This window comes from Lutjanus erythropterus, chromosome 16, assembly GCF_056507025.1.
Source record: "Lutjanus erythropterus isolate fLutEry1 chromosome 16, fLutEry1.hap2, whole genome shotgun sequence".
NCBI classification, from domain to species: Eukaryota; Metazoa; Chordata; class Actinopteri; order Lutjaniformes; family Lutjanidae; genus Lutjanus; species Lutjanus erythropterus.
Window position 1 is genome coordinate 18,991,451 of NC_139332.1, and position 12,787 is coordinate 19,004,237.

Consider the following 12,787-nt stretch of genomic DNA (forward strand, 5'->3'; position numbering starts at 1 on the left):
CTCTTTCCCATTACAATCATGGTATGAATAAGTTCTCAAGAACCTAAATTAAATGGAGATAAAAATGCATAAACCCAGAGATGTTTACAGTTAAATCTGTTTACAAAGACACTTATAGAAGTGAATGAATTCTGAGTATCAGACACCAGTTTAGTGCATTTAATTGCTTTCTAACAAAACCCTCGGGTCTATTAGCAATACTCAGTCCTGCCTCATGGGTCTTAGCATTGATTAGCATCAATGTTAGCATGATTTGCATCTCCTGCTTTTGTCTAGTCAGATCCCACGGGAGTAAATGTCTCTGGGTGAATGGCAGAGCAAAGACACCAGAGAGAAAGAGAGAGAGAGAGACGGAGGAGAGACAGAGGGAGAGAGAGAGAGAGAATCCCTTGTAGAGTGCAGACTGCACACATGCTGTTGCCATGGCGACCTGTGCAGACCAGTTTCTCAAATGAATAGAACAGCAAACAGGGGGAAAAGATGCTCAGTAAGCTCACTTGCACACATACACACATCCAATTTAGTTTAATCAACAGTTGAATTTACTGTTTACTCCCTGACTTCATGTTAGTTTATTAAATTAGGATGGATTCTGGTTTCATGGGGAGGAAATGATTCCTCCAGCAGCATCGGTGTGTCTAAGGATACGCTAGAGTGCCAAATAATATGGCACAACATGCACATGACAAGACTATACACACATCTACATGCAGAAACACACACACTCCCACACACAAACACAGTGAGAGATATCAGCTCCACCAAGTACCAGGCAGCGTTGCCATGGAAACTCCAGGCAGAGATCCCCTCCTCTCTCTATTTCAGAGGAAGAGTCGAAAAGAGGAGAGAGGACAACTGGCTTGAACATACAAATCTGACAGCTGTCCAGAAATTGTCCAGAAATAATCACCAGTGGTCAAATTAAAGTTGTGCTACAGCAAATCTGAAAAAAACCAAAAAAAAAAACCCAAACAAAAACAAAACAACACTCCATTTTGTCAAGCTCTAATTTGTGTGGAAAGAAACTCAGATTTGTTCCCGGCTTAAAAAACAAAAAAATCAATAGGTCATAAACTAGGTGGAGGAAGTGAAGTATAATCCATTCATTGTTGTTCTTGTTGTTCTGTCCCTATCTAAAGAGAAAAGAGGAAGACAACTTGAAACAGATCTGATCACAGTTTTGCAAAAGTCTTTTAGTCTTTAAATTACAGATTGATGAACAACAAACATATATTCAGTTGTGACCACATGATGGCAGCACTGGCTCTGCTTATATCCAAATTATTTCTATGATTCAAATGTGCTAAACACCATCAAAACACAGAGGGTAACAGTACAGCATCCCACTGCATTCCATAAAGGTAAGACAATAAGTGTTTTTGCATTTGAGACCACAGAATTACACATAATTAAATATTCAAATCAGATCTTCAACAATAATGATTCCATCATGAGTTTGCGTTTCAGAGTGAATGTTTATGACCCCAAATGGAAATGTATTAGGAGTTATATTTCTAATTAAGTATGGATTATAACAATTCTTAAAAACTCACTGATGACACTGAAGTCAAAGTAAAGCCAATAAAGTACCACTACTTTAAATAAAGCTGCCACGCTGCATGCCAACATTTGAATTTTGATCTGAAACATATCAAACTGTGCATTATCTAAATTAGCTATATCCAGGAGTGTTAACTCAACTGATCCTGATACTTTGTTTTATTCTTGTTCTTATTCTTATCTTGTTCATATCTTATTTGTTTACTTATTACTATTATTCCTTGCCCATTTACTGTTTACTTAATATTTTGCTTTATTATGCGTTTCTCTTTCTGCTCAGTCCACTTTTGCTGCTGTGACATTTATCTATCTGATCTTTTCTCATATAACTCTCTACTTTTGCTTTCTTCTCTGCTCACTGGTGGGAACAGCATAACTGACTAAAACCAAAGAAAACCAGAGGCTTTTGTGACCAAACAAAGTAAGAATAACAGTGAGGGAGCAAAAGCTATAATTTAGAGGCAGCTTCTGTTTACCTGGTACTGACATAAAGATGTAAACGTTCTTGAACTACATGAAAAGGCCTTTCAGTAAGGCACTACTAGTCATTACTTATCCTGATATATCAGACCAATCATAGAAGTTCACATGGTGGTGTGTAAGGCTGCAACTCAGTGTTGATTAATCAATTAGTTGTTTGGTCTATATAAATATGGTAAATAAATGTCAGAAAATGGTTAAAAATGTTGATAAGTGTTTGCCAAGGCCTAAGATGACACCTTAGAATATATTGTTTTGTCCAAAACATAAATATATTCAGTTTACTATCACAGAAGAGTAAAGACACCAGGAAATATTCACATTAAAGAAACTGGAATCAGAGAAAAATAAAAAGATTAATCAGCTATTAAAATGGTTTGCATTTAATTTAATAGTACAGTAATATAAAATGCTTCTATTAGTATAAAATTATTTTTTTCTCTATAGCGACTATAGTCACATTATTTCATGCAAAGCTTGCTAACTTCACTACCAGGAAAAGTCCAAGTCAGTTAAGCTGTTTTAAGGCATTGGGGCATCACTTCATCTGGAGCACTGCAGCGGACTTCATCACATGAATTACAGCTGAAAATCTCAAAATGCAAAAATAGGAGCCTAACCAGATATCTTCTGAGGAATTAGTCTTACTACACAGAGAGCCTGTGTTTGTGTTGACCTGCAGTAAGCTGCAGGGGAACAGGCAATGTCATGTATTCCCACTCAGGAGCATGTGACAGAGTGCAGAGTCCCATGCAAAAGATGACACACAGAGCACAGAGTATTTTGACACTGGCCGCACAGCCCTCAGATGAAAATGACTTCAAGTGAAAAGAAGAACATGAGTAGCGCTGCAAGAACTGGGACAAAAGCTGTTGAAAAGTTCATGACTGCACCAGTTCCAAAGTAAACTAGTGGAGGTATGTGTGTCAATAGAAAACTAGACTATGAAACACCTCTGTAATTTGAATACAGCTCTGGTGCTTTGGGTAGTAACTTTAGTTTTGTCTCACATATGTTGCTGTTTGGGACATAATTACACTTAAAGCATAAGTTCTTATGTTAAAAATATTTTAAACATTATATAACCATTACTTCTTAAGCATCTGGACTACATAAATTGAAATTATAGAAAACATTAAGACTAATGCCGCTGACATTTCTGATGAATCTTGTGTTTTCTGGCAAGTTTTAGCTAATAGCTAGCAACCTAGTTATGTATTTCTCTGCATTTGAACATTTTTCTAAACTAGCGTTCCAAATTCTTGTATTTTCCTTTACCAGTAGTTGGAAACGGTAACAATTAACAATCAATCAATTAACTTAATTAATTAATTAAGCTACAAAATGCATGGTTTTGTTTTCATTAATTCTTTCCCATTTTTTTTCCTTTCTGAGGTCAAGTTTCCTTATCAGCAAATGGCTCTGCCAGACAAAACAATATCAAATGAGACGTAATTATTTACAACAATCAATTGATTAATCATTAACATCCCTATTGGAAACATTTGGAAAACACAAATACCGACCTCAATGAAATATATATCTAACATTTTATGTGTAAGTTTAGTGATTATTAGAGAACTTGTGTCTGCAGCAAGGGCTTATTTACCATATTGCAGCATAGATATATAGCTCTATTAATCTGGAGGAATGTGCATTTTATACTTTATGTTACTAGTTTACAAGTTTTTGTTGTACGAGAAAACAGTCACACAATCGTAGCCATGATGCAAAAAATATTTTAATGACTCGTATTGTGAAAACAGTTATGCCAAAACATTGGTTAAATATTAAAACATTATTTTTTGCATTGTGGCTACAAGAGCATGACTATTTTCTTGTTTCTATTCTCATGTGCTTTCCTCCCTCATTTCCATACTGTAAGTTCTCTTATCAATACTGATCATACAGTTCATTTGTAAGCATTAATCTGAAAACATATGAATGACAGATGTTCAGATGTTTAGCTTTCAGCCACCCAGCTGTTTCTGGGACAGAGAGTGACAGAGAAAAGAGGGAAAAAAGAGAGCCACATTTGAGGTTTAGGCCTGGATTCTCTAATAGGAAACAGACTGCTCCATTTCCAGCCTAGCTCAGGGAAAAGAAGCTCCTTAAATGAAAACACACACACACACACACACAGGTATAATTTGAGTCCCAATTCCAAGTCGCAGAGAGGGATAAACCATAATATTCAGAGGAAAGCTTTGCCATGGCAACCAGCCTAGCCTGGAAACGGGGTCATGGTTTCCTTTGCAGAGCCGGAGATGCACTGAAGCAGAATGAGCATGTCTGCGAGAGACTGAGTGAGTGTGTTTGTGTGTGTCAGTCCCTGTCAACACTGACGTACTATGCAAGCAATGAAAGCTGCTGCTGATGGTCAGTTTGCAAGGCATCCAGTATCTCTGGGCTGCTTCGGTATGTGTGCACGGTGAGTGTGTGTTTGTATTCACACAAGCACATTTTCGGACTGGACCAAACAACAGTAAGTGAGTGGTGAGCAGGGCGCCAGCGGCACTGACATGTTTTACTTTCTTAGACACAATCACGGGAAACAAGCTTCGACCATCTATATATATAATAAAGGATGTACACATATAATTAACAATCAATTAATTGTCATTTCAAATAAGGTTACTGATCAATGTTTTATTTTGGGTCAGTTTTATTATGTTCAGTCCCTGTCGCAGTTATTTTCTTTGTGTCAAGTCTAAGTTACACGTTTGAAGTTGCGACATAATGTCTTTCACTTATTCAGGTAAGAAATGAAGGCCTGTACATGTCCACTTGAAATTTCGAAGTCGACAACCTGACAGTTTCTTAGTCTGAAAGAAAGGATTTATTAAATGTGCTATCTCAATTAAAATGTTTTTCTTTTGCCCTGTTTTTATAGGGGGAATCACAATATAATCACACATAGTTAACTGAGGTAAAAACTTCACAAATAGATTTTTGTAAACGTGGACAATGCTCAGAGAGTGAGTTGGATATTCACTTATAAAATAGACAAGTATGGCGAAAAAGTCTGGAGATGAGAAAATATAGCTCATCAGAATAAACTGTAATCTTCTTCTGCCGCTTTGCTGTGTTGCATAATTTACCTGCAATATTATATTTTTAGTACTTACATGTTATGATTAATGCTTTTGTGTTCCTAACCCTAACCTGAAGATATATTCTTGTAATTTTGATGCTTGACATATAATAGTGCATTTCCATTTGAGATGCGCTAAATATTAACATTAGAACTGCAAATATGAAATAATCAGTTGTCACCAATTCGATGAATAGCCAAGTATTTTGATAATAGATCATTTGTTTTGAGCCTTTTTTTTAAAGGAAGTCTAGAATCTCTTATTTCAGCTTCTCATATGTCAATATTTTCAGGTTTCTTTAGTCCTCTATGATAGTAAACTGAATATCTTTGGGTTCTGGACATTTTTCACCATATTCTGATATTTTATGGACCAAACAACTAATCAATTAATTAAGAAAATAATTGACAGTTAAAACAAAAATGAAAATTCTTGTTAGTTGCAGCCTTATTGTGCATGACATGGAAATAAAAACTAAGTATTATGTGACTGCAAATACAGAAGTTTTAAAAAAGTTATATATTTGGTCTGTATATACTGTACTGCCATACTAGATGATAGTTCTTAAAGGAGTCCTTGAAGAGACACGTGAAATCCTCTCAGCCATGTTGATTATGTTTCATCTAAATTTAACATCCATCTAAACAAATGCCTTTTTCTGCTGTCACACTGTAGTAGGTATTATAGTCTGGCAGGAAACCCTCTCTTGAAGGCTGCAGTCAAGACAAGCAGGGTGAACTATAATACCTTATCATAATGATGACTATTTGTTCATAATATGCAATAATTAATCAATGTAAATAATTAAAAAATCCAAGCACACATGCATCAGCTGCCAGCAACACTTGACCCGATATTACTGCAACAGAAAGAGTTTAAGTAGGACAGAAAAAAGGCAAGAGGGTGAGCAGCTACTTCACAGCAAAACCAGAGTATTTAATCTTGTTTCCAGTCCAACAGAATATTCACTATGAGGGTTTGCTGGCTTACATGGCTCAGGTGCATACTGGTGCTTACTATCATGTAACCGTGACTGATATCCAGGGTTCAAATCAGGCCTCATGGTGCAGGTCATAACAGCAACTACCTCTCCAAGATATGTCATGTCTCTTTCATTTGAAGATTAAAAAGGAATGGGATACACATTGCACATGTACTTTATGTGAAGACATATGCACACAAATGCAGCACAATGAGATGCAGACATTTCAGGACACCCTAGTTCTGCCTCTCATACACACACACGCCGATATAGCATATATCTGAGCCAGAGCACTTGGGGTGAAAGTGCTCCGAGTTTAAGCTGATTTCAATCTAAAACCATATGCTGACAAGCCTTTGTCTGAGTGCCAGCATACACAGCCAGATGAGATTAAACACACACACACACACACACTCTCTCTCTCTCTCTCTCTCACACACACACACACACACACACACACACACACACACACACACACACACTTACCATTGCCATCATCCCCAACTGTCATGGTTACAGTGTGTTATAGATAAAAACTTCCTCTTGTCTGTGTCTGAATTCTCTCCTCTCCCTCCGGTATCTCCTTTGTTTTCTCCTCTACCTCCTTTCCTCTCTCGTTTGTTCAATCTCTCTCTGTCTCTGTCATGATGAATCAGGGAGAGGCAGTGATAGGCACAGCGCTGTGACTCGCCTACTGCGAGAGATCTCTGTCAGCTTCCTCCCCTCAATCCTTTGCCCTCCCTGCTTACCTCCCTTCCTCCCTCCCTCTCTCCCCTTTTCTCTCAGCAACAGCTGCCTTAAATCCTTTGGAGCAACCGCCAGGAGCTGGCCTAAAAGGGATGTGGGGCAAGGGCGAGGAAGAACAAATTTGTGTGTGTGCATGTGTATGTGTATACACAATGCATGTTTTAGCCGGTGATGTGGGTTTTGTGTCCTGTACTCAAGGTGGAATTCTTGGTAGGTTCCTGGAGTGTTTAGACACAAACACTCACTCATGTTCATCACACACCTTCTACCACCTTTTTTTGGATAGATTTTGTTGCCAAAAATAGAGTTAAATGTGAGCCTCACGCTGACCAGTGTTACTTGTTGAGTGCCAAATATGAATTCAGATGGCAGGCAGACAAATCGGGGAAAATAACAGACTCCAACGTTACTTATTTATTCAACAGAATCATCCAAATTTGATTTGCATATGAAAGAGAGTAAAATGAGCTTAGTTTTTTTATGGCGTACACACAAAACTGGAACTGAAACCTTTAGTCCAATGACAGAAAATCAACTGATTACTGATAATGCATTCGGTCATTCCTCAAGCTGACAAATACTGTCTAATTTCTGCTTTTCAATTGTGAGGATTTCTTGTCCTCTTTGATTGTAAACTGAATAGAGCTGCATATAAAGATAATCTTCATCACTGATTAATCTTTGGATTATATTCTCTTACCAAATTGTAAATGCTTAATAAATCTTCATGTACCCTTGTATTTTGTCAGAAAACAACTTTATATAACCTAACTTCAATTTTGTCAACTTGACTTTTGTCAAACTAACCCAAACACTTATTTGGGTTGGTTGGGATTCTTCTGTTCATCTACTAAATGATCAATTATTTAAGTTCTAAAACTTAATATCCTTAGGTTCAAACTGTTGGTCAGCATAATCAGTAATGTGAAGAGGAAACTTCAGAAAAGGAACTTTAGAAAATTGGGATGAATGGACTTTTCATCAATCGCAACATGTCACATCACCAAATGATTAATCAAGAAAATAACCTATGTATATATGTGTATGGACATACACACTATGATTAGCAACATCTTTTGCTGATCGGATTATTATTTATGCAAGCACCGTTTTTGTGTATGGATGAAGGATAACAAAAAGCAGAAATCTAAAAAGAAATCTGTTCAAAATGTTTTAACAACTGGAAATTTATAATTGAAATATACTGACACAATGAAGTACCTATAAATTGATTTATAATGAAAAAAATCATTAGTTACAGCCCTAGTAGGTTAGACTGGGACTGCACAACACTGCTACTAGTATGTGATTCTGAGCAGCCGACTGTGGCACGACAGGCTGTAGTAGCTGAGAAATACGGAAGAAAGAAGCTTAAGTACACTTGAGGTAGCAGCCAAGGCCAAACAGGGAGGCATGCTGCCAGCGTTCACCCTGGTGAGCATCTGTAGTCACTTTCACTTCACGTTTACCCAGGGAGACTGGATATGTGGTCCACACATATGGTTGGACAGTGAGGAGTTTTTAAAGAAGCTGCCTCAAGAAGCTGTGGTTGACATATAAAAGAAATTAAAGCAATGATACAAATAGTTTGATTAGTTTACCAGGGGTCACGGCTGCTGCTGTAATAGCTTTGAAAGAGTCAAGCCAATCAACCTGTGGGTCAGCAGCCCCATTAGCCTTCAATTCCTCCCTAAGGCTGTTAAAGGCAGCAGGGAGCGTTGTCTTAGCGTTTTAAAAGTCTTAGGTTGTGGACTTAAATTCACAAAATTGAAATTGGGACAATCCATAGTGATAAAGACATCAAAAACAACAGCACTATGTTTTGCTGATCATCTATATCAGTTTCCTTTTTAAAATTAAAAGTGATAAGCGTATAGTTCAAAAAAATTTGTATATCTTGATAATAACAAGTGCTGCTTTCATGCACAGCAGAGCACATGATGGAAGACAACAACACAGAGTAAAAAAAGAAGAAATCACATAATCATTTGATCATAACAACTACAAAATTAATTGGGTCATGGACCCAAAAACACAACCCTAGGGGAGGCTGGAGTTAAAAGTAACACTCCCTCTGTCCCTCTGCTGCCAACAGAGACAGCATCATGGCAACTACACCCACACTATACGCCCTGAGCTCTTCTTCATGTCTCTCCCTATGTCCCTCTCTCCAAGTAAACAAAGTGCAACAGCCGGCTGGGCACCAACCGCTGCTGTCGCTGTTAGACAGATAGATACAGTGACAGGGAAGCCTAAAGGTACCAACAGCCAATGACAGGCTCCGCTAGACACCAGGCAGCAACAGACCACGCAGCCACAAAGTCCAGAATTAATTTTACTGAAGTTTGAGACACATTTGCGTAAGCACATATTTATGCTTTTTTAAAATTGTGTAACTCTCCCTGCTTTATTAGCTTCTCTTGAATGTATGGCCTTCACTGGTATTCACTGGTCAGGGCATCTCTGCAGCACTACAGCTCTTCATTAGAATGCTGTTTTGTCACACATTTTTCCTTTATCAAAAAAAAACAACAGAAAAAGCTTCTGCAATTTAAATTCTGCTGTGATTTCCATAATATTTTGATTAACAGTGAAACCCTAATCCTGACTGAATTAATTAATTGATCATAAATCAATGCTGCTGCAACTTGTCAGTGAATACTGTGACATGAGCAAGTGACATGGGAGAAAATAACATGACTTGGGTAAAACAAGAAGGATGCACTGATTTAACTTTTCTCCTCTCGATAACAAATCCAGTATAATAGCTCTGAGTATCTGCTCACACCAAATACAAATCCCATACCAGTATTCTTTTTCCCTAGATTAAAACCTGTTTATCTACTGCGACTACAATTATTTCCATTGTGGTAATGTTAGGCCAGGGATCACTGTGGCGCTGAGTCGTGACTGAATGTAAGTGATAATGGAAACATAAAATTTTATGACACTGAAAGAATCTGGATCAGTCACATCACTGCTGATTGCCAATCCTCTTGCTAAGATCAATATTACCTCCCTATAAAAAACAAGTTTGTTGTTGGCCACTCGGTCTAGGTAGTAATACAATAATTCATTAAAACTGCTCCATAATTTCACTTAAATGCATTCATTGCAAACTGCCACGAGAGCACAGAACAAGTATGCTCTGCCTCATAAACAGCCCATCATATCCCTTCATAATGGAGTATGCTACGAGTGACACACAAACAGCCAAACATTTATTGAACAGGTGTGTTGCTCAGTTGCACCATAGACATGTGACACAGCAACAGAAACAGTGTAGAGTAAGAAAATTAGTGCAGATGGTGAGGAAATTCGTTAAGACATAAGGACAAATCAGCTCACCAGTATGGCAGTTTTTTGGGGTCTGTTAAGTCTATTACCCATGCGCCTTGATTAATAATTGGTTAAATTTAACATTTTTCTGAACAGACTGGACAGTCTCTACCCTTTTATGGGTGTCAGTAAATCCCTACAGGGTCACCGTACAAACTTTTATCTTCTGAAAAGTGAAAACAAAGTGAAATTTTGTTGTAAGGCTGTCATCAATACCACTATAACTTTCCATAGTCAAACAACACTGACTGAGCCTGAGGTTCCCAGAGATCCAAAGCCCAATCTTCTATTGGACAGAAAACACTCAGCAGCAGCCTTCAGCTCAGGTCTGCCTGAAAAACCCACATCTCTCACACTCACGCACACGCACACGCACACACACACACTAGATTAAACCATTAATCCTGTTAGGTCCTCTTACAGGGGCTCATGGCAGCAAACTAACACAACCACAAGAGCACATGCAGATACAGACACGCACAAGCAGCACCCACCAGCACATCTACACAGACAGACACACATACAGTGTACACACTCATTCTCTCTCATTTCAAATACACACCCAGTACCTGACAACAGTAAAATCATCTTGACAAACTGACTGAACTTGGTGTCTCTCAGAGGCCAGTATAACTGTGGCAAAATAAATGAGAAAAGGCACTGACCGTGACTCGGGCTGAGAGCCATGTTGCCTGAATTCAAGGCTTCATCAAAACGAGCAAATAACGTCTGTAACCTGCAAAGAAAAAGAAGAAGTAAGGTTAGAGAAAAACACAGATACACAAAAAAGTTAATTAAATAATTATAATTGCAGAAATTCATAGACCCAAATGAGACTGAATTCAGAAAACTTAATCATCTTCATTAATGGATCACAACTAAGAAATGTACACAGCCCACAGTTTTGACCCAGAGACAAGAAAGAAGCTGTGCATCCCTACTGAAAGTGTCATCAGCAGCAACATGTGGTCAGTCTGCCCGCCTGTCTGTCTGTCTGTGGGTGGGTGTGTCTACTCTGCCAGTCACAGTCATGAAGCTGCAGTAGCAACAAGACAAGACTCCTCCTGACACACAATCTCAAGCCAGTCAGATCTGCTCAGTCATGTGATGTACAGGTGAAACTGTCGGCATGTTAATAACACACATCTATGCCAGTCTCAGACAGGTCAAGCTAAATTACATCTTTGCATAAATAATATCCTCAAATGTCTCCTGCACACTGGTTACACATGTCTGGCATGAAAATAACACAACACAGACTCAATAACCCACGTCCAGTAACATGCCCTGATGTCTCCTTGCCAAAAGGTTACCCATGGATGTGAGCATGCAAGAAGAGTCATACACACCGCTCTCCGTCTCTGTCCGTCTCCCTGTCTGTCTTTTGATGTCCAAAACTACCAGACAGCTTAGCAGCTCCTAATAAGTGACGATTAGCGTTGCAAGTGGCTCCTCAGCCGTGCAGCGTTTTCACGTGGTTCTCTTCCCCTCATTTGCATTTTTATTTGCCTGTCCTTTTCAGAAACAGCTCAGCCTTTAGTCCTTGATACTAGTTTGTCTCAGTATTTCCCAGTGGGCTGATTAAAAGGTTGCTGCGCAACGTTACATTAGCTCCCATGCTAGTGACACACTCCGGTCCTCGGCTTCCCTCAGCTCTTTGTATCCAACATGGTGCAGTGGCTCTGAGAGGAAGGGAGGGAGGAAGATGGGAGGAGGGAGGGAGGGTGTATGAGATAGAAGGAGCCAAACAGCGAGAGACCAAAGCACGCTATGAACATACGACAAAGCACCACCTACTGTCGCACATATGTACTGTACGCTAAGCACATATACCCCCAAATGAGAAATCTCCACAGTGGTACAAAGAGTTAAATCTCAGACAGGGTCTTTGTGTGTGAGTGTGCACGCGCACAAGTGAGACAGAGACGAGTGGGCCAGTTTGTGTGACAGGCAGCAAAGAGATTCAGTTACCCTTTACATAACCTCCCTCCCATACCCAGACACACGCACATATACACACTCGTCAGAGGGGGAGGGGCTGTACAGCTAGCTGCAGACAGAAAGCGAGGCTGCTCCTCCCCCTCTACGTCTCTCCTTCTCACCCCACTTGCCTATATTCCCTCCCTCCATTCTATTCCTCTTTTTAACTCCCACCTACGTCTTCATATTTCTTTATCCCACGATCCCATTTATACTAGGCGCACTCCTTTTACTCTCAGCTTTCAATCTGTGGTGGACATGGATGGACTGTAAGTGAAAAAGGGTCACCCCGAGTCCAGCAGAGATGACTCATACCTTTGAGTTCATCTCCCCTTCAAACACAAAATGTGAACAAGAAGCAGGTCTACTGAATGCTCATTCAAACAGCATTTGACCTACTGATAGGAGACAAGAGTTAATCCTTTGTTGCTGCTGTTAACAGAGACTCAAGTACACACCAGTACTTCCATTCACATTACTGCTAGACTTTAGATAACATATAGTTACAACACATTAGAGAAATACTACAATACAGCTATGTTTTAGGTCTCTCTGCATATCACTGTGTCATTTACATGATGTTTAAACTTCAATAAAACTGGTA

At 39.0% G+C, this 12,787-nt stretch overlaps 1 protein-coding gene across 1 annotated transcript in view; it reads right to left on the reverse strand.

The window, feature by feature from the left end:
- clasp2 (cytoplasmic linker associated protein 2) overlaps positions 1–12,787 on the reverse strand; it is a 74,027-nt gene that overhangs the window by 39,165 nt on the left and 22,075 nt on the right. The window contains exon 7 of the mRNA XM_084739037.1: positions 10,869–10,939. Within this exon, the coding sequence (XP_084595163.1) occupies positions 10,869–10,939 (71 nt within the window). The remainder of the gene's footprint in view (positions 1–10,868; positions 10,940–12,787) is intronic.